This window comes from Carettochelys insculpta, chromosome 4 (assembly GCF_033958435.1).
Source record: "Carettochelys insculpta isolate YL-2023 chromosome 4, ASM3395843v1, whole genome shotgun sequence".
In the NCBI taxonomy this organism is placed as follows: Eukaryota; Metazoa; Chordata; order Testudines; family Carettochelyidae; genus Carettochelys; species Carettochelys insculpta.
This window is the reverse complement of record NC_134140.1, coordinates 109,063,204-109,091,160: the sequence shown is the minus strand read 5'-3', so window position 1 is coordinate 109,091,160 and position 27,957 is coordinate 109,063,204. Positions and strand designations below refer to the sequence as shown.

At 40.7% G+C, this 27,957-nt stretch overlaps 1 protein-coding gene across 1 annotated transcript in view; it reads right to left on the bottom strand.

Moving 5' to 3' along the window:
• The window catches only part of COL25A1 (collagen type XXV alpha 1 chain), a 468,167-nt gene that overhangs the window by 122,063 nt on the left and 318,147 nt on the right, over positions 1 to 27,957 (bottom strand). The window contains exons 7-11 of the mRNA XM_074993461.1: positions 20,531 to 20,602; positions 19,488 to 19,595; positions 14,716 to 14,751; positions 3,006 to 3,032; positions 108 to 152 (exon numbers count right to left, since the gene is read on the bottom strand). Of these exons, the coding sequence (XP_074849562.1) occupies positions 108 to 152; positions 3,006 to 3,032; positions 14,716 to 14,751; positions 19,488 to 19,595; positions 20,531 to 20,602 (288 nt within the window). The remainder of the gene's footprint in view (positions 1 to 107; positions 153 to 3,005; positions 3,033 to 14,715; positions 14,752 to 19,487; positions 19,596 to 20,530; positions 20,603 to 27,957) is intronic.

The window sequence follows — 27,957 nt, the reverse complement described above, 5'->3', positions numbered from 1 at the left end:
TCAGTGCAATTCTCTTCTGCAGAAAACCTCTGACATGCTTTAGAAACTCAACTAACTAGCATTTTCAGCACTAAAAAAAGGTTAAAAATGTTTTAGACTGAGCTCACCATCTGTCCATCTTTTCCTGGAACACCAGGTACACCAACAGAACCCTGGGGGGAACAATAGACTTGGGTTTAGCAAGTTTAACAGACAAACAAACCACAAAATATATCAGCTCTAAACACAATACTTCAAAAACTATGTTGAACATATACTTGCCATAAGTGCAAATGTTTTTAAACATTGTTGACCCTTTTGCACTAATCAGAAATGACTTAGCATTATAATTATTGTGCTACTTGATGTCCTACTTCATTAACCAAGTTCAAATGTCTGATTATACTATAATGTAATGAAACCTTCAGTACAAACTAAAGAATTATAATTCAGTTCTTCAGATCACTTTGAATGAATCTGGAAGACTGACCCACCTAAATTTAGCATTTGCACTGGTGTGATCAAAAACATACTTGAAATAAAGCTCCAAAGTTACCAATTAATAGCACTGATCTGTTGTTGGTACTTTTAAGGGATAGGCTGAATTAATATTGCCTGGCACTGCAAGCGATAGCCACCCTGTTAAACTGCTTAGTTTCACTTACTACAATTAAACCTTTAACAATCACTACAGAGCAAACGAGAAGCAGATGTGAAGAAAGAATTAAAAAGAAATCGACACTGCAATGTAACATCAGAGGGAACTTTTTTGCAAAGCCTTAGCACAAATTCAAAGTTCTGTATGATGTATTGTCTTTTTGCAGTACCTTGTGTGACTGTCATTACAAATTTTCAGTGACAACTCAGGAGGTGAGGAAAGCAGCAGTCCACTATGAAACAGTAAGTTTCAGTGCAAAAATAAATTGAAACCATTAATTTCTCTCTCATTTACAGACACATCCCCATCTTAAAACACAAGTGTTGGAATATCTGTTTAAAGAGGCCAGTTAGTTCTAAAGGATCAGGAATTGCCAGTGATGGGAAGCACTGCTGCCCAGGACCTGAACAAAACTAAGCCCCTGGAAAACCCATTCATTTGGGTCTGCTTTCTGGAAGATCAAAGAATCAGTGGGGGGACCTTCTCCCTTCCACCTAGCTATTCACACCAGTTGGGAGGTTCAGTCCAGTGGTAAAAATCAGGGGACACAGAAGGCATTGGAGAATGTATCCAATACTGGTGTAAGCATTTGTGGGTGCATGGGGATAGGATACAAACAGATGGAAGTTTCTTCTTAAATAAGAAAAGAAGGAAATGTGTCATGTGTCCCGGAATAGACCACAATAATGGGAGAAACATCCTGAGCTCTCTCAGAAGACTCCAGCTCTTGCCTGCTGTGTGAGTCAGTCAGAAATTGGTTGTCTTCCATACAGTGTGGCACTGTAAGTTTAGCAAGAGACATCAAACTAGCATTTTACCCTTTCCCTGGGAGTGGGGGTGGAACAGGACTCCAAGAGCCAGAGGGCCCCCTGAGGATGCAGACTTGGCAGCATTGTCTGTACCAGCCCTGTTGTTGCTTGATGAAAGCAGCCCGTGAATGCTAATCAGGAAGAGTAGGCATTAGCAAACAATCACATATTCTTGCTGTTCCTCCCAAAAACCTGAGGTCAAAGCACAGGCTCAGAAGGGAGTTAAGCCATCAGGCTTTAGATAAACTGGTTTGCATTTGTTGTGTTTTTAGCATGGCTCTTTCCCTGGTTGATACCTGCTGATTTTTCTTGTGATATTATAAGACGTTAACGTGCATAAATAAAATAGGTTTAAAATTAGCATATGCTTAATTACGCAAAAGGAGCTCAGATTTTATAATATAAAAAAAGTTTAGCTGATGTTAAGCATGCTAGTGAAGTACCTCTCGAGTCTGAAGGAGTGATTTTAAATTGACAACATGAACACTAAGATAGTGTGTGTGTGATTGTAAAGCAATTAGAGATTATATTGCTAAGCATATAATGCTTTTCTCCTTAGCTCTAGGGTTTGATTCTGCTCCTGTGCATGTCAGTGGAAAATCTCCCATTGATTTGAATGGTGTACGAACAAGTTGTTACATCTTCATGGCTTTTACCTTTTTTTGTTTGAAAGGTTTTGTTTAACTAGTGCCACATAGCCAACATTTTAAATAATGTTGCACCTGTGACAGTCTCAGAGGCAGAAAAACAGAAGCCTGTATTTTTCCCACCTATGAAGGAATAATTATTTTCTCTAGATGATTTTAAATCATTAAATGAATTTTATTAAACTTCTTCAACAATGTTGTTTATCTTCTGAAACCACTTTTCAAAAAATTTGGTCTTTGTGATAATAGGGTGACATGCTGGCAAGGTGCCATCTACTAGTTTTCATTACTGTTATATTTAATATTGCTCTAATGGTTCAATCCCATAAATTCTAGTTTCACTCCATCAAACTGCAGTCAGTCCTGATGAGTGTAAATAATGGTGAAAGCATTCACAGGAAGTCAGTTGTCAGGTTGCCATAGAAACAGGAAGACACCAGCAGACCACCTGAATACAGCCAACCAAACACCATTTATCAGTAACACCTACATTTTTTACTTCTTTTGGTGTCTGGTCTTTGGTCTTTTTTTTTTTTTTTTTTTTGGTCATATGGCACTGATCTACTAGAGTAATGACATGCATTCAATCTGAAACTTTATCCCCCACCTTTCACTGTGTTTTAAGTTTGGTTTCATAGCTATACAGTATTTGAATAAGAAAACTGTAGTGACCTTTTTACCCACAAATTCGGCAGACAGAGTGAAAGCAGTCTGCTCTGCACTGATTGAATTTCCTATAATGGGGGAAATTAGAAATCTTGTGTCTCACATTATGTAGTTGTATTTTCAGAAATACACAGACTAAACTGCTTCAATGGGGTGTACAGTAGCTAATTCCATTCACCTCTCCTGCTTGCAATTTGGCACTAGAAAGTATAATCACTTTCGCAAGTATTGCTGTTTATACCATACCTTTTGTCCTGGAGGTCCCTGAGGTCCCTGAAAAGAGAAAAAAATTAAATTAGCATAATAATGTAGCCAATTTAAGCTTAAATGACCACTTTAAAATGTCCCATTGTGTAATCATTCTTATGCTGGCCTGAAACCAGCTGATGTTTTGGACATCATGGAAAAGTAAAACTTTCTGCTGGAAATGTACAATGGATCTTTTCTCCTCTCTTTTGGAACAGCATAACTAAACACTGGAAAAATCAGACTTCCCCACTTCTTTTCACCTTTTATGTTCCATTCTGTCTGTTTCTTCTTATAGCTGAAAAAGTGTCAGTGTTCAAAAAGCTAAGGGATAAACCAGATAAAAGGCAAGTAAACTTCTACAGCAAAACACTACAGTATACATATGCCTGGCAATGTAAGGGTAAGATTTTAGCAGTGAACACTTTTTTGGAGACAAAAGGCTGAATGAATTCCCCTCTTTCCCCAACACACATCTCTTTAAGTCCAGGGTCAGTAGCTGAGCTAATCTGCACAAAATAATCACCACATGTGTGGGATGTTTGCAGTGCTTTTGTTCTTCAACACAGTTCAGAAACACTAACCAATTCTTCTTAACTCCACCCTTCAGCAGCACGGAAGCATAATTATCCATATTTTATAGATGATCAGAGAGATTATAGGGCTGTTGTCTTTAAAAGTACTTAAACATCTGCTTGGTGCTAAGCATTTGCTGAGGTTCCATTGGTTTCACCTGTACTGGTGGAGCCCAACTGTCCACTCCATCCAAGTGGAGCTTGGCCTCAAAGGAAAGGAAAGGCAGAAGGGAAATAGTGTAGCTTCAAGATCCATTCCAGTTGGTGTTGGAGGAAGTTAGACCGGCTCCAACACAACTCCTTCCTGAATCCCTTCTCCTAGGCAATGGTCATAGAGAGGTGGGGCAATGGTTACAGGAGCTAGTTCTGCCACCTCATCCAAACCTATACCTATGGAGAGATCGTCAACGCAGGGAAATTCTTGACTGGTTAGACATGTCCATTGTCTCTGTGCTGCCTGAGTGTCACAAAGTGATCCAAGAACACAGAATTCAGCCCTTTGTGACTTACCCCCAAGTCAAAGAAGGGAACAGTACCAGAGATTGACTTGTTTAGACACTGAGCTTGTACAATGAAAATGCTGCTCTGATACATAGGCCTGGATTTTGCTTTTATAGGCATATGAAGGCATGGCAGAGTTTGCCAAGGGACACGGTGGCCATGTCTTCACTAGCCAAAAACTTCGAAATGGCCATGCAAATGGCCATTTTGAAGTTTACTAATGAAGTGCTAAAATACATATTCAGAGTCTCATTAGCATGTGGGCGGCTGTGGCACTTCAAAATTGATGCGGTTCGCTGCCGCGCGGCTCGTCCAGATGGGGCTCCTTTTCGAAAGGACCCTGCCTACTTTGAAGTCCCCTTATTCCCATCTGCTCATAGGAATAAGGGGACTTCGAAGTAGCCGGGATCCTTTCGAAAAGGAGCCCCATCGGGACGAGCTGCGCAGCGGCGAGCCACATCAATTTCGAAGTGCCGCGGCTGCCCGCATGGTAATGAGGTGCTGAATATGTATTTCAGCACTTCATTAGTAAACTTTGAAATGGCCATTTGCATGGCCATTTCGAAGTTTTTGGCTAGTGTAGACATGGCCAGGGTCTCCTGGAGCTTCCTGACACACAGTGGAAGAACAGTCACTAAAATATTTCTCATGCGGTAAAGAGTGCCCTTCACCCCACCACTGGCCAGTGGAGATGGAGACCCTTACAATGTCCATGGTGCCAAATGTGCTCTGTTCAGCACACTCTCCCTGCCACAATAACCGTCCGAAGTTCTCAGCTGTTCAATCCTTGATGGGCTAGGTGACACATCACAGTTTCCATTATTGCTCACATGAATGAGTTCCAATGGTAGTGAATTATCATCCTAAAATTGCCAGCAGGGATGGAGTTATATAAGTTTTACCCATGAATTTATGTAACTAACTTTGGGAATCTGCATTTGAAAATATTAAGGTAGTACAGGTTGAACCTCTCTTATCTGGCAATCTCATCCAGCAGCATCCATAATCCAGCATGATTTTAGTAATCCAGATGACCGCTTAACATGGGTGTGGCCAAGTTTCCCATGGTCCCCTAAAGTTTGTTTACAGCCACCAGTCCCGGCTCTCAGTGTCCTATGCAGTTATTTAGCTGTAATTTACACCCAAATGTCTTCTAAGAGCCCAGCAAGCAGTGGAAGTGTTGGCAATATGCTAGACAATATTGACCTCCTGTGATCTGGCAAATTCTCTCATTCAACATCAATCAGGTCCTGAGGATGATGAACTAGAGAGGTTCAACCTTTGGCTGAAGCTTTTGTTTAAAGGGCTCATGCAGATATAGAATGTTCTTCCATTTCTCCACTAGAAACCCTGTCGCTTCCAAGCACTAATTCCCTGCTTGCTGGACTAGATGTCACCTAAATAAGGAAAACTCATTATTATTTAGGTTCCAGTCCTGCCCCACTGAAGACTACGTGGGTTTTGCCACTAGCTAGGAAACAGAACGCAAACTTGTATAGTATATTCCTTTTTGCTCGTTGGGATACAGCGAAGGCTGTGCTGCCCATCTGATGGCGTTCTGTGCATTTTAGGTCTTGGGTTCTGCATCCACAGAGAACCTCAGTTTCCAGACAGCTCACTAAGTCCTTTCTTTTCAACACCACAGTGCCCTCAGCAGCCACATTATGGTACATGCTAGTGACTTCAACAGAACCCTTCTCAGTGGTGCTTTGCAGAGGTACATTCAGTTTCTGCTTGAATTTGAAGGGCACACGTCACATGAGAAGCTTCTTGTCTTCCCTATCTCAGTTCTATCTGTTCCCCAAGCCACGGATCCTCTGCAATGTAGGGAGATGGGGGAAACACACAGCAGTCTTCATTAGTGAAAAGTCCAATCTACATTACTTTGCCACTTTCCACCTGCAAAGCATAGAGTGCCATAGAGCCTGTCCTACTGCCATATGCAGTAGAAAGGATGTTACTGCAGCTAAGGAATAGGGCTTGGGAACAAAAGAATTAACCTAATTTCTATTTTCGCTACTACTGAAGAAGATGTTTAAGTGGCCTTAGCTAAATCTGCTAATCTCTTTGTACTATCATCTCCTCTGATGACAACTCTTACTGATTTTACCAGGCTGCTGGAAGATTTGGGCCAACATTTTCAAACCTGGTACATAAAGTTAGTCTCCTAAATCCCTCTTAACCTAAATTAAACTGGCCTGGTGCTAAGAAGCATTGAGCTCCCTGAAATTCTACTGACGTCAATGGAAGCTGATGGTGCTCAACGCCATTGAAGAGTAGGCCATTTTTATTTGCAGTCCAGTGTGGACTGGGAAGGCTAAGCTGATACAGTTATAGGGTGACCACACTGCACTATGGTAAATATGGGGCACCAGTGTCTGGGGATTGGGGATCTGCTGTCCCACATCAGGGCTCCTCAGTGATGGGGGCTACTGCCCCACAGTGTGGCACAGTGGATGGGGCTGTGCAGCCTCCCAGTGAGGGCTGGGGGGACCAGGGTATGCAGTAGCCACCCAGTGGCAGGGGTCCCTGGCAGCAGGGTCTGCTGTGCCAGGGAACAGGGCAGTTGCCCCCAAGAGGAGCTCTCCACCAGTGAAGGCTGCCACCTCAAGGCAGAGGGCACCTGGAAACTGGGCAGCTGCCCTGCAGCAGAGCTCCCCAGCAGTGAAGACTGTTACCTGAAGACATCAACTGCCAGGGAACAGGACCCACACAAAATACAGGACAATTTGCTCATTTTCTTAAAAAAAGTCGGGATGTTTGTCAGACAGCTTAAATAAGGGACTGTCCTGGTAAAAATGAGACAGATGGTCACCCTTTGCCATTAGGACTGAATTCTTTGGCTGTAATACCACACAAAATAGGGAGCTGAAAAAATGCTAAAATACTATAAAAAAAGTATAGCCCCTGGTAGAGTGTCTGTCAAAAGCTTTGTAAACTTTCTGAAAACAGTATACTATATTTAGATACACAGTGAATAAATCAGCTAGCCAGTATCTCAGAAGGCAATACAGAGCATTACCAGACATAGGAGGTAGATTTGGTCATGGCTTTGAGAATCTAACTACTGGAACATACATTCTGAATGAGCAACCAGAGGGAGGCTATGGTTCATGAGAACCCCAGATTGCTAATTGTGCGTAACTGCACCCGGGGAGGCAGTTGGTTGGGTTCAGCTGATTGTAAGCACATGTACAACACATTGCACATGTATCCATCTGATGACAATGGAAGACAGGCTATCCTGGAATAAGGTGCCTCAACAGGTTTATGTGACTGTGTATGTAAAAGCTGGAATACCTTCCAAGTTGACTTTAATCACTACTTTGTGAATTTAATGGGTCTCTGTTGTTTCCAGGGTTCAGAACAGCAAGGATGAACAGATGGAGCTGTGTCAAATGATCTGATACTTGAGTGTTCCCTGGTTAGAAAATATCTTGAGTAAAATCTTGTCGCTAGTGAAGTCAATGGCAAAAGTCCTATAAACTTCAATGGGGGCCAGAAATGGCCTTGCTCAGCCAACTCTCATATTAAAGTAAAAAACTGGTGTAATCACAGGCCCATAATCATTATATTGTCCTAATATTTCTGAACACAGTCTGTTAATTAGGTGCGTTATAGAAAGATACAGATCAGGAAAAAGTGTTACAGTGCAAAGGAAATATATAAAGGCACCCTTCAAAGATTACAATGTAATCAAAAGTAAAGTAATTTCAGCTTGCAGTATTTTAGGAGGAGCCACTCAAGGTGTTTTTGTATCCAGTTTCAATTTACCTAGATGTTTAACGTTCAAGGAAATGTTAGAAATATAAACATTGACCATTTTTATTTGTATGTCTGGCATAGCACAGATGATTTGTTTTACAAGATATCAGATTTCGTGGATAGTAAATGTAAATACCAAATGAGAAAACGTAATGAAAAAGTAAAGGACGTGAGTGTTTTTGCTTACTGAGGCGTATTCATAATAGATGTTTTAAAAACACAATGGACCTCTCCATGGCAATAAATCATTGTATCAGTAAAGTGTGATATTATGATGCTGAAAAACTCCTCTCTTGACTATTTGCATGTTGGTGTGATGCCTGGGACTTTTAGCCAGACCAGTAAGTGGCTGTGTCCTGCCCTGTAACACTTGGAGATTCTGCTCTGTGCAGCTTTGGCTCAGAGCCCTGACAGCAGCAGGAGCTGGGTCACAGAACAATGGCCTTCAACAGCCTGGTTATTACTTGCAAGGTGACATCAGAGCCCTTCCAGCCAAGTTTCCCCCAAATGGTCTCTTCTGCAATGTCCAGTGCCCTCACAAGAACTCTCTCAAATCTCAAAAATTAGCTGTTCCTTTAAAGACACAGTATACATTTTGTCGCTCCCTGTACACTGGTTCTAGCAAACTTCCAGCCTCTGACATCCTGAGGGCAGAAAAGTTGAAACAGAAACTTCAACCAGGGGCAATGTAAAGCTCTAACCTTATACATAAGGGGTGAAATCCAGGCTGCACAATCAATGAGGGGTTTGCTATTGACTTCACTGTGTGTTTTGCGTGCACAATGGATACATGAGGAAATTCTGAAAATATGATCCTTAGAGTTCCAAAGGAGACCTGCCCCATGCAGTGGTAATTTGCTCTTATAGTACACTAAATTGAATTTGGCTTTAGTACTAGTGAAGTCAAATGGAGAAAACAAAAGCTAAATAAGAAACAAACTAATTATCAATGGGAAACAACAAATTCTGTTTAAGCAGTGGCCTTGACACTATTGTATTCACTGATAGAAAAACAACAACAACAGCAACAAGAATTAATTAGTTTTCATACATTGGTTTTCTTCATCAGATCTCTACTGATGGTTGCTATGACATTCCAGGAAATATATGTGCCAGTCAATTTGATAATAACAAACATAAAGAAGAGCTATTAAAATTTAGAAATATACTCCTGGAACTAAACCATGGGTCACATCCTCAGCTGATGTAAATTGGTATAGCTTCAGGTAAGTCTTTTATACAAGTTACGGATCTGGCTCAGTGTTGCCATAATTTTAACATTTAATTTGTTTAGCATTATGATTTTAACATTTCAATTTTGCTTCCTCTTTTCAAACTGTTTAGGTTCCTTGATGTTTGCAAATCTTCCCCTTGAACAAAGAGTTGATGCCTATGTGCACAGATTTTCATCCATTTATGCCATGCAATTTTTTGAATGACAGACTCAGAATTTCTAGAACAAAGACAATAATTCATGAATTTAAAGGGCAATATGCAAAAACTGTTGTAAATTTTTTTTAAATATTATAGTATAATTTTAAAAATACAAACAACAATTCTCCATTGTTCCTCCATGATTTATGGCTCAAAGTTTCTGGCAAAGAAAGATACCGTTAACTCATTCTCAGGGTCCCAAGTGGATAAAGAAAGTAAAAATATCTACTGTACTTTAGAAGAAAAATCTTTCAGAAACAGTTAAATGTTAACATACATCATGCATAGTTAACTTATCCCCTAATGATCTCACCGGAACTAAAGCCAAATGATCTCCCAGTGAATTAACTGGTCCCTGAGGACAATAAGCATACGTGAGTTACAGACAGATCACATTGGGAGGACGTAGGATGAATGAGTCTGAGGCAAAGGCAAATATAGGGACAGCACCAACTGGAGGAGCCAGGGCTGAGTGGCCACAGGGCAGGTCTGAGGACTAGCACATGTGCACTAACGATAAAACAGGAAAGAGTGGAACATAAAGAATTGGGAGGAAAGGAACCAAAAGGAGGGAGTAGGATGCCAAACACGTGGTGAGGGGAATGCATCAAAAGCAACAGAAAGAGCAAGTAGGGCAATGTGCCTTTTCCTACTTCGATGCACATTCTCCTTCAGAACAGGTCCAGTAGATCAGTGTTCCCTATAAACTGAGCACTTGAGTAGCTACCCAGGTGAGATTCAGATGCCACCCAGCTGTTTAGCAGAGTGCCTACAGCCACCCAGAGGAGGTAGCATGTGTTTCTGTCATTGGTGCACAACTGCACATGCCTTGGTGCACAGAACAAAATTTATTCCCCCCAAATGGAAAAATAGAGGGAACATTGATGTAGCTATAGAAAAGAAAAGACACGCAGGAAGGAAAAGAGAAGGCAAGTGGAAATATGCACAGATTGATTTTTTCTTTTATCTGGTAGCACTGAAATTGCTCAGGGTTACATGGTAAAAAAGCTTGAACAAAAAAGATTAGATGCCTTCAGTAATGAACTTCTTAATGGTAAAAGTCCTACATAAAGTCCGGGCACCTCAGAAAGTAGATTAGGTAATTCAGTAATGGTACTTTACTCCTATGAGTAAATACTGAACCAATGTGATCCTACACATGCTATTCCATAGGAAGTGTTATTTTGGGGATAAGATTGGCACCACGAATTGATCGTCTGTGATCATCAAAACTATGATGGCATTTTTCTTAAGAAGAGAGAAATTTGTCTGCCTGAACAAATAGCAGTTAAGGAAATTATATTTTACCTCTTACATGCCTCTTGCAACATGCTGTCACCCAGGTTTGGGCTTGTGGTTGTTGTTTTTTGTAGATAAAGGACTTTTGTGGTAGGCAAAGATCACCTGACTCTAGCTGGCCAGCTGTGCAGCTTTAATCTTCAGCAGCTTTCTCATTTTGGAAAGCTATAGAAAATATGAGCTGGATAGAGCCCTAAATGTTCATTACTTGTTCACCAGACCATAAATACTCCACTGGAGACATTTGTACATCCATGTGACTTTACACTATTCTACACTAATGGAAAAGTAGTGCTTCTGTGGAGTGCATAGTTTGTTGAGCGTTTAACATTTTGAACCTACAAACCATATCTATACATCTGCTGCTTCTGCAAAACCCTTCATTTGCATATTTACACATGCAAACATTTTCTTATTTGTTGGCCTATACAGACAATTTGTGCACATACACTTTGTAGAGCTCACCTGTTGATCAGATCTTTGAAAATTTGGCTAACACCTCTGTATGTTAACTAGTTACACACTTTTTCTTCCAAAATAGAGAGAGAATTATTCATTCCAAAAAATAACCACATCATGTTTACCCACAGATACCAGAGATTCCTCAGGTATATTTAAACATATGTCTCTGGGTTACAAATACAAACTCATACTAATGTATTATATTTTCATATGAGATGCTAAATTTAAATATGCAGAGACTAGAAACATAAGAGAACTGAAAAGGAAAAAAAATCTCTGACTAGCCTTCTTACCAGCAGTAGCATTAGCAACTCTCACAGCCATGTGGATTTGTATTGGGAGAAGGAATAATTGTTTTAGTACTTAAATGCTGAATATGTGACTGCCAATTTTTAGCTCTTATGTTGGAAATTTCAGCCAACTCAATTCTAAAATAACCTCATCCAGGGTTTATATTGACTATACTGCCAGAATAGCACAAACCACGCATTACAGCTTTGTCTATATACTCCCATATAAAAGCAAAATTATTCAATTTCTCAGCTGGTGAAAATCCCCATAGTTACCCTAACTTCACTGAAATCAGTGGAGCTATGGGAATTAATATCAGTTGAGGATTTCACCAAAGTTTAAACTAATAGCATTTAACAGGGTCTAAAGTTTTTACATCCCCTTGTGAGTTTACTTCACACAATTAGATAATTTTCTCCACATGAAAAGTAACAGGTTTTCGATTTCAAGATATGGCACTTTGAGAATTCAGGATCCTTCAAGGGTGACAATCTCCTATTAGAGATTCCTGGATTAGGACATTATTTTGCATATCTGAAAAAATGAACTTGTAGATAATATTTCTAGAAGAGCTGCCAAGCAAAAATGGATAAACACAAAGTTGTTAATCCTACAACTTTATATTTACCTTGGGGTAGGTTTGCAATGGGGGTGATTATTGTAGCGTGAGACTTTTCAAATCCAAAAGCAAAGGTCTATATTTACCACCCTTACACTCTGGCCGCTTTGTGCTACTCTAGGGATGGAAAACAGCTGTAAGCTTGACTTATTTGACTGTTAAGCCAGGTGCTCAGCTGCTCTGGGCCACCGACATGGCACATAGCAATTGGCATGAACCTCTCAACTCGACACACAATGCTTTAAGAAGTATTTAAACATCCCAAGTGCAGGCTGAGGAGCATTCATATAAAAGAGCAAAAGAATATTAATATTTCAGTGCCAGAAGCTGAGGTTTCCTGTCGCTAACCACAAACGAGGCACTCATTAGTTTGCAAGCAGAAATTCTAACTCCAGATACAAGGCTATCAGCAATTCTATGTCTTGTGCTCAGTTCTGCAACCAGGGGACCACTTCTCGGGCAGTGCAGATTGTGCAGTGTACTGATCAGGACAACCAGGTGACTAAAATATAGATACAGCCATGGATTGTAAGTGGCAGGCCTCAAAGTGTGGGGACCGTTCGGCACTCTCCTCACAACCCTGCACATACTAGGCATTTAACTTGGTTCTGTGTGGCCCTAAATAGCCTCACATTAGCTAACCTAGAATTCAGAGCTGATTCCCGTTAGCCTAACTCCACAACTTAGCCCATCTCTGAATCTTCTCCCCATCCTACAAACACTCAAGCGGAAATCCTGGGACCTTTACTCATACTTAGTGGTGCTGCCACTTAGCCTTTATGGGCATAGTGGGGCCAACAGACCTGCTGGTCCCCTGAGCAATGCATGGGGGGAGGGCAGCTCAGCTCCCCCAGAACAGGCAGGTTGTTGGGTGGTATGGTTAGGCTAGGGATAGCCACTCTCAGGCTGCCTTCGGTAGCAGCGTCTAGGAGCTCTGGCCCCTTTTGAACTGCTGGGCCCTGTGGCAGTTACATCCCTCTCCCCCTTGTTGGTGAGCCTGATCTAAATTAGACTCAAGACACAAGGGCTGCGTCTACACTACAGTGATCCTTCAAAAGAAGTTCTTCCGGAAGATCTCTTCTGAAAAAACTTCTTATAAAAGAGCGCGTCCACACACAGAAAAGCGGATCGAAAGATAGATCTGCTCTTTTGATAGAGAGCATCCACACAGCAGCTGCTCTTTAGAAAAAATGGACCAGGGACTGAAAAATCGGGCACCGCGAGGACTGCTCTTTCGACAGAAAGGCCTGCAGAGTGTCTACATATGGGCTTTTTTTTTTTTTTTTGAAAAATCTTTTGGAAAAAGGTGTTCTTCCTCAACGGGGAGAAGAGGGCCACCAGAAAAAGGGCCATGTTCTTTTGATTTCAGATTGAAAGCGCACATTCTGTGTGTAGACGCTCAGTGGAGTTTTTTGAAAAAGGCCTGGCTTTTCTGAAAGAACTCGCTAGCGTAGACGTAGTCAAATTAATACTCCTTTATCACTTCCTCACTTTAAAAATTTGTATCTTCAATCCTTTTCACCTAAAGCTGGTCTTCCATAATGCTGGCAGGAAAATAACCCTTCCTCCTTTGACACTCTGCCAGTATCTCCGTAATAATAAGGGAGCAGCAACAGCATCAAGATTGCCTCAAGCCTTTAGGGCACCTTTCCACTGTAATGCAGGCACTTTGCACTGCTGCAAACCTAATCCAGGTAGACTTTACCACTGGTGATTCTGTGCCAAGTTCTGTACTGGAAGACACTGTCACATAATGACAGAATGTAAAATAGTATTAAAAACAAACATAAAAGAAATCCAAAGATATTGTGCACAATATACTCAATGGGAAATCAAGAAAACAGAAGAGGGAAAGACATAAGAAAAAAACTGGATTAGAACATTCAGTGGTACTCCTTTTTCTTTAATCGTTAACTTCAAAAGAACAAACCACAGGATTTTCTTTAACTGCCTGATTCCAGCAGGGCATTTCACAGCCTAGACTCTTAAGTTTATCAGCTTCTAAGAATACATGCCTATTGCCATCCAAAATAATCAGAAGTCTTTCAAGGTAAAATAATACATTTCTCCTCAAAACTCCATAAATTCAGACTAGAAGCAATCATATTTGCATCTAATCCCTGATCCTGTTATCTTGCTGCTCAGGGTTTCTAGATATCCATAAATCCATAAGGCTCAAGGGTTGTTAACTTTTTCATCTCTCATAAAAAAAGCAGGTTGGACCTGACCTACACTGTGAGAGGAGATCTCAGGGACAAAAAACAGTGTACGGACCGTGTATCTTGAGTGCACTGGGCAGCAGCCACTCTTTCACCTGCTTCTTTGTTGAAGTTCGGGTTAAAAGTAACAATACTTTTTTATTTCAAATGGAATGAGGTTGGTGTTCTTGAGGCAACAGAACAAACCTATTCCCAGATCACTGTACTCATAAAATGCCTCCCCTTGATGACTAAATTAAAAGCCAAATACCTCCATATATAGGGGGTGGGAAATTCATAGGGAGAAGAACATGCTGTAAGTTTCAGTATGCAATGGTTCCTCTTTATTGTTCCATCAAGAAAAAAGTGACAGGATTGTCACCACGGGAGATCTCTCATTCTATGCTCTCATCACAAAAGAGAATACATACACTTTCATAACAAAAAAAAGGGTTCAGTAGAACAAAATTGTAAGAGTTTTTGGAGTGATTACCACTGACAAGAACATAAAAGCACTCTTTAGAACTGTTTAGTGATGTGGACGCAGGAGAAATAAAGGTACTCACCATCAACCCTTGTTCACCTGGTTTTCCTGGCTCTCCCTTAAAAATAAATTGGATTTATGTCAATAATGTTATTTATATTCATCCCCTATTTAATAACATTAAAATATCTATTAACTACATTATACTGTGACACCTACAGAAGCACATGATAGCTGCACAAATATCTATAATGACCCACTGACTACTAAAATGGCAGGTAAAAAAAAATCCATTCTGGTATCATGATGGGCTTCAAAGACTTGTTAGTGGTTTTTCCATCCTTTTAATGGGGCAATTCTATAAATTCAAGAGCTCTTAAGTGCCAAACATCCTGATTTCCAGTCCCCTGGTTCTAATGAACAGACAACATTCCTTTCTAGTAAACTGCAGTTTTAAAGGAAAATGGAGTAAAGTTGCTTTGCACATGCATTCTAGGATCCAGTTTTGGTATATTCCAAATAAATTCATAGCTGCATATTATATTCTCTGTTAGTGGACTTATAATTGACTTTACAATGTTAAGTATTGTGGTAGTCATGTCAGTCCCAGGATATCAGACAGACAAGGTAGAAGAGGTAATATCTTTTATTGGACCAATTCCTGTTAGCTGGAGAGAGTCTTGTGTATGAACCACATATCAAATGTGCACTGGCCCACAGCCACTTTCACCTGATGGTTAAAAGTGGTGGTACTCAGTGTGGTCTTTACCCATATGCAGTTCTGTAGAGAATGTTAAAATTTGGGGCACTGCTGGGTCTTAGTGTCCACCTTTTCCCGTCTCTGCTCTGTGCCCCTGCTTCTTTTGAAATGCCCTGGAAGGCCATGCTGCCACTTCGCATACAGCTCTGAGGGAGTGTGTATGGGTGGGGGGCACTGGAGCTGACTGCCCTAAGCCCCACCCTTTTCACCCTGATTCGACCCTTTCTGGGGCAGGGAGTTGGCCCCCATCCCACCTTGCCCCCCAGGTCTGAAGTGGCTATTGAATTCACGGTAACAAGCAGCTTTGTAGCACCTTAAAGACTGACAAATTTATTTCTTAGGCAATGAGCTTTTGGGGGTAAGACCCACTTTCTCAGATTCACTGTGTTAGTCTATAAGGCCTTAGTTTAAATTTTGCTTTAACAATATTTCAGTACTGTGTTACCAAAGATTATAAAATCACGTCCCCCCCAAAATGACATCCTCACACCTGGCTGCCACTGGGTATAGGGGCAGCTGTTTAATAGTACTGCATAGGGTCCTATATATCCTCAGAATGGCCCTGGAGATATTCATCTTATTTCAGATTGAATGGAGTTAGGCTCTCAACAACAGGCATAAACTACTAAAAAAACTAGGCTGGAGATTTTCAAAGCCACACAGTTCCTATGAATTTCTTTGAGAAATAAAGTTTGTCTAAATCACACAGTTGGCTTTAAAATCTCAACCTAGATTTTTTCCCCCCAACTCATTCTCACACTGAGCAGGCCACTGAAGAGAAATTAGTGTCCTGTTAACGGAGATGAACATTTTCATTTGCTCAGAGATGGTAAAGATGACTAGTTTTATGCTGCAACTATCTTATTAGATGTAAAGGAGGCAAAGCACAGCCAGGGCTGCTTCACACTTTCTCTGAGCAAGTTAGAGGCACCCACTTAAATAATATTAAAATTTCAGAAGTACATGTTGTAGTCTGGAACATAGGAACTGAGAACTCCTCAGAATACCTTTATTGTGACCTGATTTCTCTCTCTACTCCTTTCTGAAGACACAGGCATTACTGAAACTTAGGTGCAATATGCCCATAAATGGCCAGTGTTAATTAGCATTTGTTAAAAGTGACACATGGACTGCCCTAGAAACTGAAGGTATTCATCCACAGAAAAGGTACAGAGGAGTTTAAGTGTGCAGTTTCACAGCCTGTTATATTAAATTGCCTCCTTGGCTTGGAAGGACTTTAAAGATAAGAGAACAAATCAGTCCCTGTGCCTAGTCATTCTTTGGCCTCTCTCCTGAAACTATGAGCAAAGTTTGCCAACTACAGTTAATTGGACCTTGACTGAGTAAAAACTGAGTAAGAGATTTGGCTGAGTGTCTGAATGAGGTGCTCACTTTGTCCCATTGGTCCAAAAGAATGTGGATTTGTTTACCTTCAAGACATGTTGCCAGTGCACAACAGTATTTTCAAACATTCATTCTAATTCCAAACTATTGTTCAGTACAACCATGTTGGCGCCTCTTTGTTCACTTGTGGAAATCTTTCATGTGAATGCATATTTGTGCACATGTTTGACTGGGCAATGGCTATTTATTGTCATGCAAACAAGGGTATTCACAGAGGAAAAGAAACACTTGTTTCTCCATTCATCTGTTGTTCTAAAAGTTTCAGTCCAATCACAGAGGACAAAATAGCATGTCCCTTAAGCAACCAATTACTCACTTATGGCTAATGAACTGTGTATAGCCACACTGAACAGTGAAAAACATGAAGACTGAAAATTGTATGTTCAAAATGTCTGGCAAATAGCCACAAATAGCCCTTTTGCAGCAACCAAGATCAGTTTGCAAATGTTTCACATACACAAAAAAAGAAGTAAATTCACAATACGTATTATATTCAACAAATAGGTAAACCGCATAGGCTGTGTTCACACTAACTCCTCCTTTAGGAGGGGGCATGGTAATGTGGCACTTTGGCAGATACTAATGAGGCACTTCCATGAATATGCAGCACCTAATTAGAATAATGGTGGCCACGTGTGGTTTGAAAGGGCTGGTTTTGACTCGCACACCACCCGTGTAGCCGGGGGCCTTTCAAAATGACTCTCTTACTTCAAAAGCCCCTTAATCCCAAAACCAAATGGGAAGAAGGGACTTCTGAAATCAGGGGGTCATTTCAAAAAGCCACTGGCTACATAGGCCTTGTGCATTTCAAAAGCAGCACTTTCAAAGTACGTGTGGATGCCATTATTCTCATAAGGCGTTGCATATTCATGGGAGTGCCTCATTAGCATCTGCCAAAGTGCCACATTACCTTGTTCCCTCCTAAAGGAGTGGGTAGTGTGGCCACAGCCATTCAGCTCCAGGTTTTCTGCAATAAAGAAGTGGGAGTAGAGGGAAGGGAGATACTAGTAACCGGCATTGCTAGAATTTTGATACAGGCATTAATCCTATCTGTTCTCGAAGTGCTGTTGTAATTTGCGTATGCATGTACCTAGAAACCCTTAGGGATGCACATTCTTTAAAGTGAAAGAACAAATGAATGAATGAAAGAAATATAATCTGTCCCTTGTTGTCTAAAGTCAAAATTACTATTGTTGCAGGGCATTGGATTTTGATTCTTGATGACTCCTATTGTGCATAGAAGATGCATTTTTCCTGTTACGATAAACACTTTGCTTGAGGAGCACCAATGAAGTCACATTATAATCAGCCTCGCTTTCCATCAATGCTGAGCTCCCCCGACCTCTTGTGCATGATCCAGAGAAAATTACACTGGTGGAATAAGACAGCTGATTCTGATTTTGCTTGCACAAATGTAACTCAGGAGCATCTCCACTACCCTATCAGGGCAAGGGATATCAGAATGAAGTCCAACGTCTTTTTTTTTTTTTTTGACAATGGGGTGTGTGTGCGTTCGTGCACACACGCGCATTGCTTGTAGATGCAATTGGATGGCTGAGATGAACCTTATGGCATGGAAAGTAGCAGGTGCATATGGCCTTTCAGTGTTCTTCTAACCAAAGGTTTTTCAAGGCAAGTCTTGCAAGGTTTTTTGGACTTAGCTAAATACCAGGTCTTGCTGGGTTTTCCCAACAAGTTTTAACAGAGCTGAGGTATTATTGTTACGTTCTATAATTTTATGTAATGAATATAATGTAGAATGAGGCATTCAGAATGAGATCAGAGCATGAACTTGGATGTATTTTCCTTTTGGTTTTACCAAAAAAGGGCTCCATAGGAAAGGTTTATGTCTTTCTGCCCTAAACCCACATACTGAACCGTGAATTTTCCTGCACAGTGCTGACTTTATGTCCCATACAGCTATGAAAATGAAAAGTGAAGCCTCTTAAAAAACCCGCAAAGAGTTCAGTAAGTTACAAAAATGTAAAATCATAAGCATGTCCCCAGACTTGTTAAAAATAGGGACAAGTGACTTTTGTATTTATGTTTTAATTTTAAAAAGCTTTGTCAGACCTCCAGAAACAAAGTGCCAAAAACTAAAGGCCGGATTCTTCCTCGCAAGCAAATGATGATTGTGAGTAGCAGCACCATTATACTACATGGGACTTTCTGAGGAGCAGTATACTGCTCGTCTTGAGTCTGAATAGAAGAATCAGGCATTGAGAATAGTGTATACAGTTTAATAATCTATTTCCTCTAACTTAATTTTTACAATATTTATCATCATTAGGAAGCTAGAAGTCAGATCAAACACACAATAGCTTAGATCCAAGGTTAGCTTTAAGAGAGGGGCTATGTGGAAACATTCTCTCCCTATTTGCCAAGAGGCTGCCCACCATTACAATAATTCAAGGACCAGGAAACTATTTAGAAAGGTCAGGGGCTGAAGGAAACAATTTTCAAGATTGTGAATCATAAGGTCTGGTGCTGTTCCTACCCTGGCTATTTACACACTGTGTGTTGCCTTAAACGTATCATATAACCTCCCTCTGGCTCAGTTTCCCTCATTGATGAAACATGAATAATAAAATTTCCCACCACAGAGGAGTGTTTGTGAGGCTAAATGTATTCATGCTTGTGAAACACTCACACGCCATATGGATACCACTAGATCCTCGAGGCTAACTCACCGGTACTCCAGGCATCCCTCGGGGGCCATCTTTGCCAGTGTCTCCTGGAGGGCCTCTGGGTCCCGGTGGTCCTGGAGGACCCGGGGGTCCAGCTTGTCCTTGGTCACCCTGAAAAAATCATCATCAGAAGTTTGTCTTCAGATGTACAAATCCTCACAAAAAGCCATCAACTGACCTGTAATGAGTACCTAATGAGCTGAAATAGCTGCTCTGAGCACGATGCTTACTTTCATCATGGATCGAGACAGTCTTTACACAGCTTCTTCATTTCTTAGGGCAGAGATCTCACTTTGCCTCAGAAGACTAGTCTGCTGCACCTGTACGGTGCAACCAGCCAATAGAGCCACATAGGGTGACAGTCAGCTTCTGAACAATAGCAGGATGTACACCAATGTTTAGTATAGCCTGGAAAAAACTCTACCCACTCAGTTTCCAAAGCAAGTGGTTGATTGGTTGATTGGTCCAGTATAATTTGCACTTTGTGATCATCATCCTCATAGATTCAAAACAAAGACTAAGTGAGTAGGTTTGTCTCAGGTTGTACATTTTCTAAGTAATTTTGCAAAGCTCAACAATCAAGCACTGGTGAAGTTCTAACGTGAGGGCAAAAAATAATTGCCTTGCTGAAAAGTTGTATATAACATTCTGTTTTCAGTAGCTGTTTCACAGTGATGAGAGACTACTTTTATGATTTAGATACAGTTATTTAGCAATAACTTAATTTACTTAACTGTCAAGCTTGATAACTTAATTATCAAAACACATGTCCTATTAAAAATAGTATTTTATTCAGTTGCCAGAAAATTACTGCCAACTACTGTAAGAATACTCATTGGCTAAACTTAAAATATGAACTTTTTAGCAAAGCTTTGTGTAATTTTCCACTGCTATTTTATACAAACATATTTCATGAAAAATGGTTTGGCTCCAATTCAGTTTTCAGATTAATTTACCCACTAAAATAAGGCATTTGATAAAAAGTACAGCATAGAGTAATAATCAAATGAAAAGAAGAACCAGACTCCAGTGAGATTAAGCACTACCTTAATGAGGCGGCGTTTAATGAGCTGCTGATCAGCAGAGAGAAACCCATGATTGATTTTAGGAAACACCATCTGATCAGGCAGGTGAGGTCAAAGGTTGAAGTTCAGAGATGAGAGAGTTGAAGAATAGACATCAGAAGGCCCCAAGAAAGAAATAAAGATATATACATTAGATTTATAATAGCTAATATAGTATAAACTGGTGCTTCTGTCTGATAAAATCTCTGCCTTTTCTTTTAAGAGAGTTAACCTGTAGATTCACAGGACACAAGAGAAAAGCTTTGTTACTTATAGATTAATTGAAGGCAACATAACACAAGTTTTCTTGTTAGTCGTTCTTCTAGGCATCTCTAAATTCATGAACAGTTTATAATCCTAGGGTTATACTCAGCATATTTTTATATGCTGGCCTTTCAGCAAAGATTCCATAGACAAAGCACCAATTCAATTTTCAGTCAGATTTTCCAACCAGCATATTGTGCCATGAAGACCAGTGCCAATTTAATGCTATCTGAAATCCAGGCATACCCAGCTTGTTTAAATGCTTCCTGCTTCATTACCACATTTTTCAAAGTGCATCCGCAAGGGTACAGCTTAAACTACTGGTGCATGACACATAAACAGATAATTGAATCTGCCTGTGCTCATTAGGTGCTTGAGGTACAATAGTTTGACATTTTCCATACTCCCGTAAGTCTTAATAAAGCACAATTATCATAAAATGTAATCAAAAAACCAAATGGTCTTCAAGAATATGTGTGATGCGGATGCTGGCACAGGTACTAACACACAGCGCTGCATTCTAATTTCACCCACACTGGATCTCAGGAGCAATTCCACTGGAGTAAGTGGAGTTACAGCATGAAACCTGGGTGTGGTGAAATCAGAATTAAGCCCTTAGTCAGTAAGGTGGACTAACTGGCATCCCACAGAAGACAGAACGAATCATGAGCACTCTTATGCTGATAGAGAGACCTGACTGAACAGGTACATGTCAGCCACAAACCTTGACGGTGAGGATCTGATTACTGTGTAGAGCAGCAACTGTGGGGAAGCCTGGCAGACCCTAGGGATACAACATAACATGGGACCAAAACAACACGACACAAAACGTCACACAGACAATTTACTAATGGACAAACAGAACAAACACCGTGTTTAGTACATCCTACTGTCTATTAACAGCTTGACAGCTTTGTCTGCCACATGGGAAACAGGACTAAGTGTGAGCCGTGCATCAGTGACTCGGTTGGTTATTTTGCACAAAGAAGATAAAGGAATAGTAAAGAGAAAAGCCACTCAGCAGTGTCAAATATTATTATGGGTAGCATAATGTATCATACTATTTAACAGATGATATTTTTGTGAACATTTAGCATTTCTTAAGCTACAGTTGGTTGAGGTGCAAGCCATTTTCAACCAATACGTGTTAAAATACTTTTAGAGAGGTACTTGTGCAAAGCTGTGCCTGGAGATCACTGAGGAACCTGAAAGACTGAGAGCAGATCCTGAAATGGTTTTGAATTATTATGCCTATAATACTCTGTTTAACATATGACATTCAGCACATAAACTGAGAGTGTATATACAATAATACACATTAAATAATGCTGTATGGCTAAATCAGGAGCAGTCAGCTGACTGAGTTCAACATTCTTGACATGGACAGCAGCATTTCTACCTTCAGGACAAAATTTCCCTCTCAGATCCCACCACAGTGGCTTCTTATGTTCTACTCTCCCTGCATACACAGGACTCCCATTGCACTGATGAAGGAAGAGAAGAATACCAGCTGAACGGATGTGAGAGGTGAAGTTTGCACCCAGTATACACCTTCCCAATATTTCACTGGAGGGTGGGAGTTAGCCCCGTTACCAAAGGGAAAAGGCCTCTCTCTCTTCCACAGTTGATCAGTATATTTAAACAAAAGCCTTGTCTAGCCAGAAGCATAGCATATTATCTAAAACATCTCAAGGTACTTTTGGCCTGACAGAGGCTGTAGGCTGCAGTGGAATTTTTTAACCATTACATATAGCTGAAAACCACTCCCATTCCTCCCTCCCCTCTTTGATCACAGTGATTTAAGATTTTTGCCTTATAAATAAAGTTAAAGGAATTTTTTAATGCATGTTGCATTTCTCCAATGGTCCATTTAAATCACACCTTAAGAACCGGGGCATGACTCCTCTCACTCTGGTTTTAGGCTGAGGTACCTCCACTGAATTCAGTGGAATTACTCCTTAATATACCAGTAAAGTGAGCAGAGACTTTGACCTCAAACTGCAGTGAAACAAAGTAAACGCTATTAGCCTTGCTACTTTCTGCTATCTTCAGGAGGTATCATTTTTGTAAGAACAGCATTGTCCTCTTTATATGCTTTTTAAATAAGCTAAAACCATCTGAACACACACTGCTACCAAACATAGGAACGATGCATAATTTGGAAAACAGATGTATTTAATAGGCTTTTGTCTTACTATGCAATATGAGTTTTAAAAGTTATTAGATGGTAAAATGCCAGAATCTCTACATCTGTGACTCATTAGCTGTACTGTGCACATGGTTTATTCCGTTGCTTGACAAAACTACACTACTTGTGCAATGAAAACAGGTACAAACAGAAAAACAAAACAAAACAAAATAACCAACAAAAGAGCTAAAGCCTGAATAGGAGTGATAAATATTAAGTCTCACTTAAAAAAGGACAAATTGAAAATCTTTTAATGGCTTCATTTCTACTCTAGGCTCTTCAATTGCAACATAATAATACAGGATTTTTTATAGTTAGCTCTGAATGTAACAGGCTTTAAATTTGGCAATTTAAAAATATTAATGGAAATCATATTAGTGTTGATTTATTCCCTTCTGAATATGACCCAGACCTGTGGATGAAACAGAAAAGGAGAGCTTGCTCAGAAAAGGGGCCATTCTGCTCTACTTGAAAGCTCTGAAAAGGCTCAAGCTTGTGAAAATTTTGTGCAGCCCCTTACAAAATGTTATCATAAAGCATTGCAGATACCACACTGGCATTTACAACTCCTCTGTATCTATATCAACAAATTAAGGAGAAGTTATTAAGATTGCAGCTGTTTGCACGTACAGATATATTAGGGCAAGTGAGAAATCCTCTTTTCAATATTAGTTTAGGGCCAAATTCTGATTTGTTCTTACGAAGATGCACAGTGGTAGGGAAAAGCACAGCTGCATAAAAGCCAGACCTTGCACTCGGGGTAGCACAGAGACTGCTACTGCCTTAAGGGCACAACATGCTCCAAAAGGGAGGTAGAGGGGAGGCAGGATAATGATTCCTCCCCAACATGTATTCTCTGGAACTAGGCAAGGTTACACAGGTGCTAAGTAGAACCCTGTGAAGGTGAGCGGAAATTGGTACATTGTGTCTGCATTTTGGGGAGCATAAGGAGGCATTCTACCGTCTGGGTTTCAGGAAAGGTGGTGCTATTGCTCAGCAAGTTGCTCAGAATTAAAGGACATGAAAGATTTATTTTTTCCATAACATGAGTTCCACTCCTTCTTTTCTTCCTCTGCTGTAGAGTACCTACACCTGTCCCCTCCTCCCCCGACTCTGCAGCTGGAGCTGTTACAAGCAATGGCTTCAACGCTGCTCAGCAGTGGATTATTTCATTTACTTTGTTTGAGTTTTAACACACACATAATAAGAGCACTCACCCACATGCCATATTCCCCTTCCAATAATTAGGGCACCACGATGAGCTACAACTACACTGGACCACTAAGATTCATTGACAATACAGTCTGAATTCATTCCCATTCCAGAAGTCCATGAGCTCACAACAGCCAGCTAAGCACATAGTCACACCCTCATCACAACCCCTCCCCAACACCGAAACAAAACCACGAGCTCTGGAGCTTGGCCACAGCCATGGCAATACGTAGGGCCCTGCTCACCAACATGGAAACCTATATTCAGGCTGCACATTCTTCAGTTTCCTTCTTAAGTGCCATAATGGGAATGTTAGAACTTTCTGATGTTTTCCCCTTCCTTAGAAATTTCACTCAAATATCGAAACTATTCTTGTTACATCCATCATATTGCATATTAACTTCCTCCCTGGATAAACTCCCACCAGCACCCCCAGAATACACTCTGGAGCGAACACAGTACACCATGCCCAGTGGAGCAGTCTTCACAAGGTCACAACTTCTTTCAGATATTTAAAAAAAAAAATCATTATTTTACTACTGTCTTGTAAATGAAGTAATATTATAAAGTCATTATTACTAGCTTTATATAATGCTGAATATACTGTGTATTGATTGTGGGGTTTGCTTATTATGGTAAAAGTGACAAAATCTTCATTAGCCGGACAAGGTGGGTGAGGTAATATCTTTTATTGGACCAACTTCCGCTGGTGAAGGAGACATGCTTTCAAGCTTGTACAGAGCTCTTCTTCAGGAGACCTGAAATAAGCTTGAAAGCTTGCCTCTCTCACCAACAGAAGTTGGTCCAATAAAAGATATGACCTCACCCACCTTGTCTTGTTACTATCTTGGGACCAAACACAGCTACAACAGGGCATACAAAGTCTTCCTTAGGCTTTTCTTTCTGACCTGTCAATAGACCCTTGCTGCACAAGCTGACATGTTCCTGTGAGGACATAGTAAATGAGACAGGAATTACCACCTGCTGCTCACTTGCACTTCCTAAGGTTACAGCCAGCTGCTGCTATTTCACATCAAATCACACAGGCTTCAGGCCAGAGTGACTGTGACACTCTTTATGGCTGACTTCCCCCCCCCACCCTCACCTCTGCCACTCCAAGTTCTAATTAATCCCTCAGACCAAGTGCCAGTCCTGCAGCTAATTATTGTACCTGCCCTGGGGAATATAGTGTCCAGTATCACTCTGTGCTATGCCACAGATTCTCAACAGGAGTTCTTTTATACAAACCCTTTCATCACAACTGCTGCTTTCTCCATCACCAGAATTCTGCTAACTTCCACAATGTGCTCTAATGAATGACAAGGATTGCAGAGGTTTTTCACATATACAATAGTACAACACCGAGCTTTAATTTTCATGTATTATGCCACTGTTAAGAGTTTATATCAACTCAACGAAAACCTGATGCCTAGCAACTAGCACAAACTAACCTGATCACTAAACTTTCATACTGGACTTCTGACTGACCTACTCTGCTTTTAGCATTAGATGAATTCCCAATAAAACAATCTCACCTCCAGAAATAACTCAAAGACAAGTAAAAACAATGCGAAGTCCTGTAGTATCTTAGGGTATGTTTACACTTCAAAGTTATTCTGGCATAACTTGCTCTGGTGTTATTATTCCAAAATAAGATGTTACTTAATAATGTGTCTACACTACAAGGAAACCGCAGAATAACAAAACTTATTCCAAAACAGTGTGTCTACACACAACAGAGCCTATTTTTGATTAGAGTCCCTGGAAGCACTGTGAAATACTATGTCTACACAGCAGAATAATTTTGCAATAAAATGTTCCAGAGTAGCTTGTTTCAAAATAGCTCCTATTCCCTCATAGCCCCTGTTCCTCAATATCCATTTCAGAATAGAAGGTATTCCTTATTCAATGAGGTTTACCAATTTTGAAATAAGCCATGCGCTATTTTGCAATTATTTGAAAATAGCTGTTGTGTTGTGTAGATGCTCGCAAAGTTGTTCCAGAATAGTGGCTGTTATTCCAAAATGACTTTGCTGTGTAGACACACCCTTGGAGGCAAATGAATTCATTAGGGCATGAGCTTCATGCATGAACCCACTCTTCATCGGATGAAATGGTCTTTAGTCACAAAATCTCAGACCCTAATAAATTCTTTAGACTCCAAGGTGCTACAGGACTCGTCCTTGTTTTTATAGATACAGGCTAACATGGTTGCCACTCAGTTTCTTTCCTATGACAAGTATATTTTAAACGACAGTAAGCAAATGAAACAGCAATCCAGTTGCCTACATAGTAAATATGCCACTGTCAGGCATAATGAGAGTTCCAATGAACAAGTTCAATCTGAATTACCTGAACTATCCTGTCTAAACACGTCTCAGGGTCAATTCAGCTCCTACTGAAAGAATCCTGCTGATGTCAACAGGGGTGCGTCTGGCCCCTCAATCTGGTTACATCTGCAACCGTTACAAAATTGCACTCCTCAGCTGAGATGTGAACTGGACTAGATGGGTCTTCACAAGCAGATGACTCCCTGCTGGACATGAGCATTCCCTGTAAGATGAGCGCATGGGCGGCCACCCAGGAGAGAGTCAAATGCTGTCCAGCTGGTTAGCAGAGCACTCACCACCAGCAGCATGTGTTTCTACTGATGGTGCACATGCCTCAGTGCACGTAACATTTATTCTTCACATGGATGAAAAATCAGAGGGAACATTTCTAGACACACATCTCAAAATATTCTCATTTCCTTTCTGTTCATTCCACACACGCTGCAGTGTCTGAACAGATAAATGGCACACTTGCATTTAGAGTATTTATTAGAGCTGGGTGAAATATTCATCATGAGTTTTATTTGACCAAATTTGTCTATTTCAAGTGTGCAATACTTCTAGGTAATTGAAACCATTTTACAAAATGTCAACATCTGAGGTGATAATATTTTTTGAGGCATAATATTTTTTTCAACCTTGAGACTAGCCTGTGCATGTTTGTGCAAGCAATGGAGATCAGGATGTAAAAAGCTTTCCTTACTCCTGCCCTCCTTGCACCATGCTAAGCAGCCTAATACAAACACTGTCCCCAACTGTTACACTTGTTATGCTGCCATTCTGATATGGGGTATGGGCACACTGACTACTTCCCCAGGATGTCACCTCTCCTATGACACCCCAGAGCCATGACCTGGCACTGGGTGGTTGAAAAATCCCAAAAGGCCACTTTTGTGACTTGTAAAAGAAGAGATGCCCCAAGTCTACATTTTTGAATGGATTAAATGTAGGGCGGACAGCCAGGAGAATTTGAGTTCTATTCTCACCACTTCTACTGCTTGCATTCACTGCATGATTTTCCACTCTTGCTATGCTGCTTTCATGTGGGTGTAAATGGAGATACAATGACATAAAACTGGGGTAGAAGAGTGGATAAACAGGCCCATTTTTGTAGGTAGTAGTAATCTTTGATCCCATTTTACAGATAGGGGAACTGAGATTCAGAGAAGTTAAATTATTTGTCCAAGGTTGCCCAGTAAGTCCGACTGGCTCACTGATGGGGGGCGGGGGAGTGGTGGGCATTTGCCCCAGGACCCAGCCATTCAAAAGGGGACAGCGATCCTGGATGCCATTGCTGCTACTGCAGCTGCAAGTGGAGCCATTGGCTCCTCTGAATTGCTGTGCCAAGGACTTTTTGAGGCTCTGATGACTGGGGTGGGCTGGCACCATGGTTCAGGACGTGCTGGCTGAGGGCT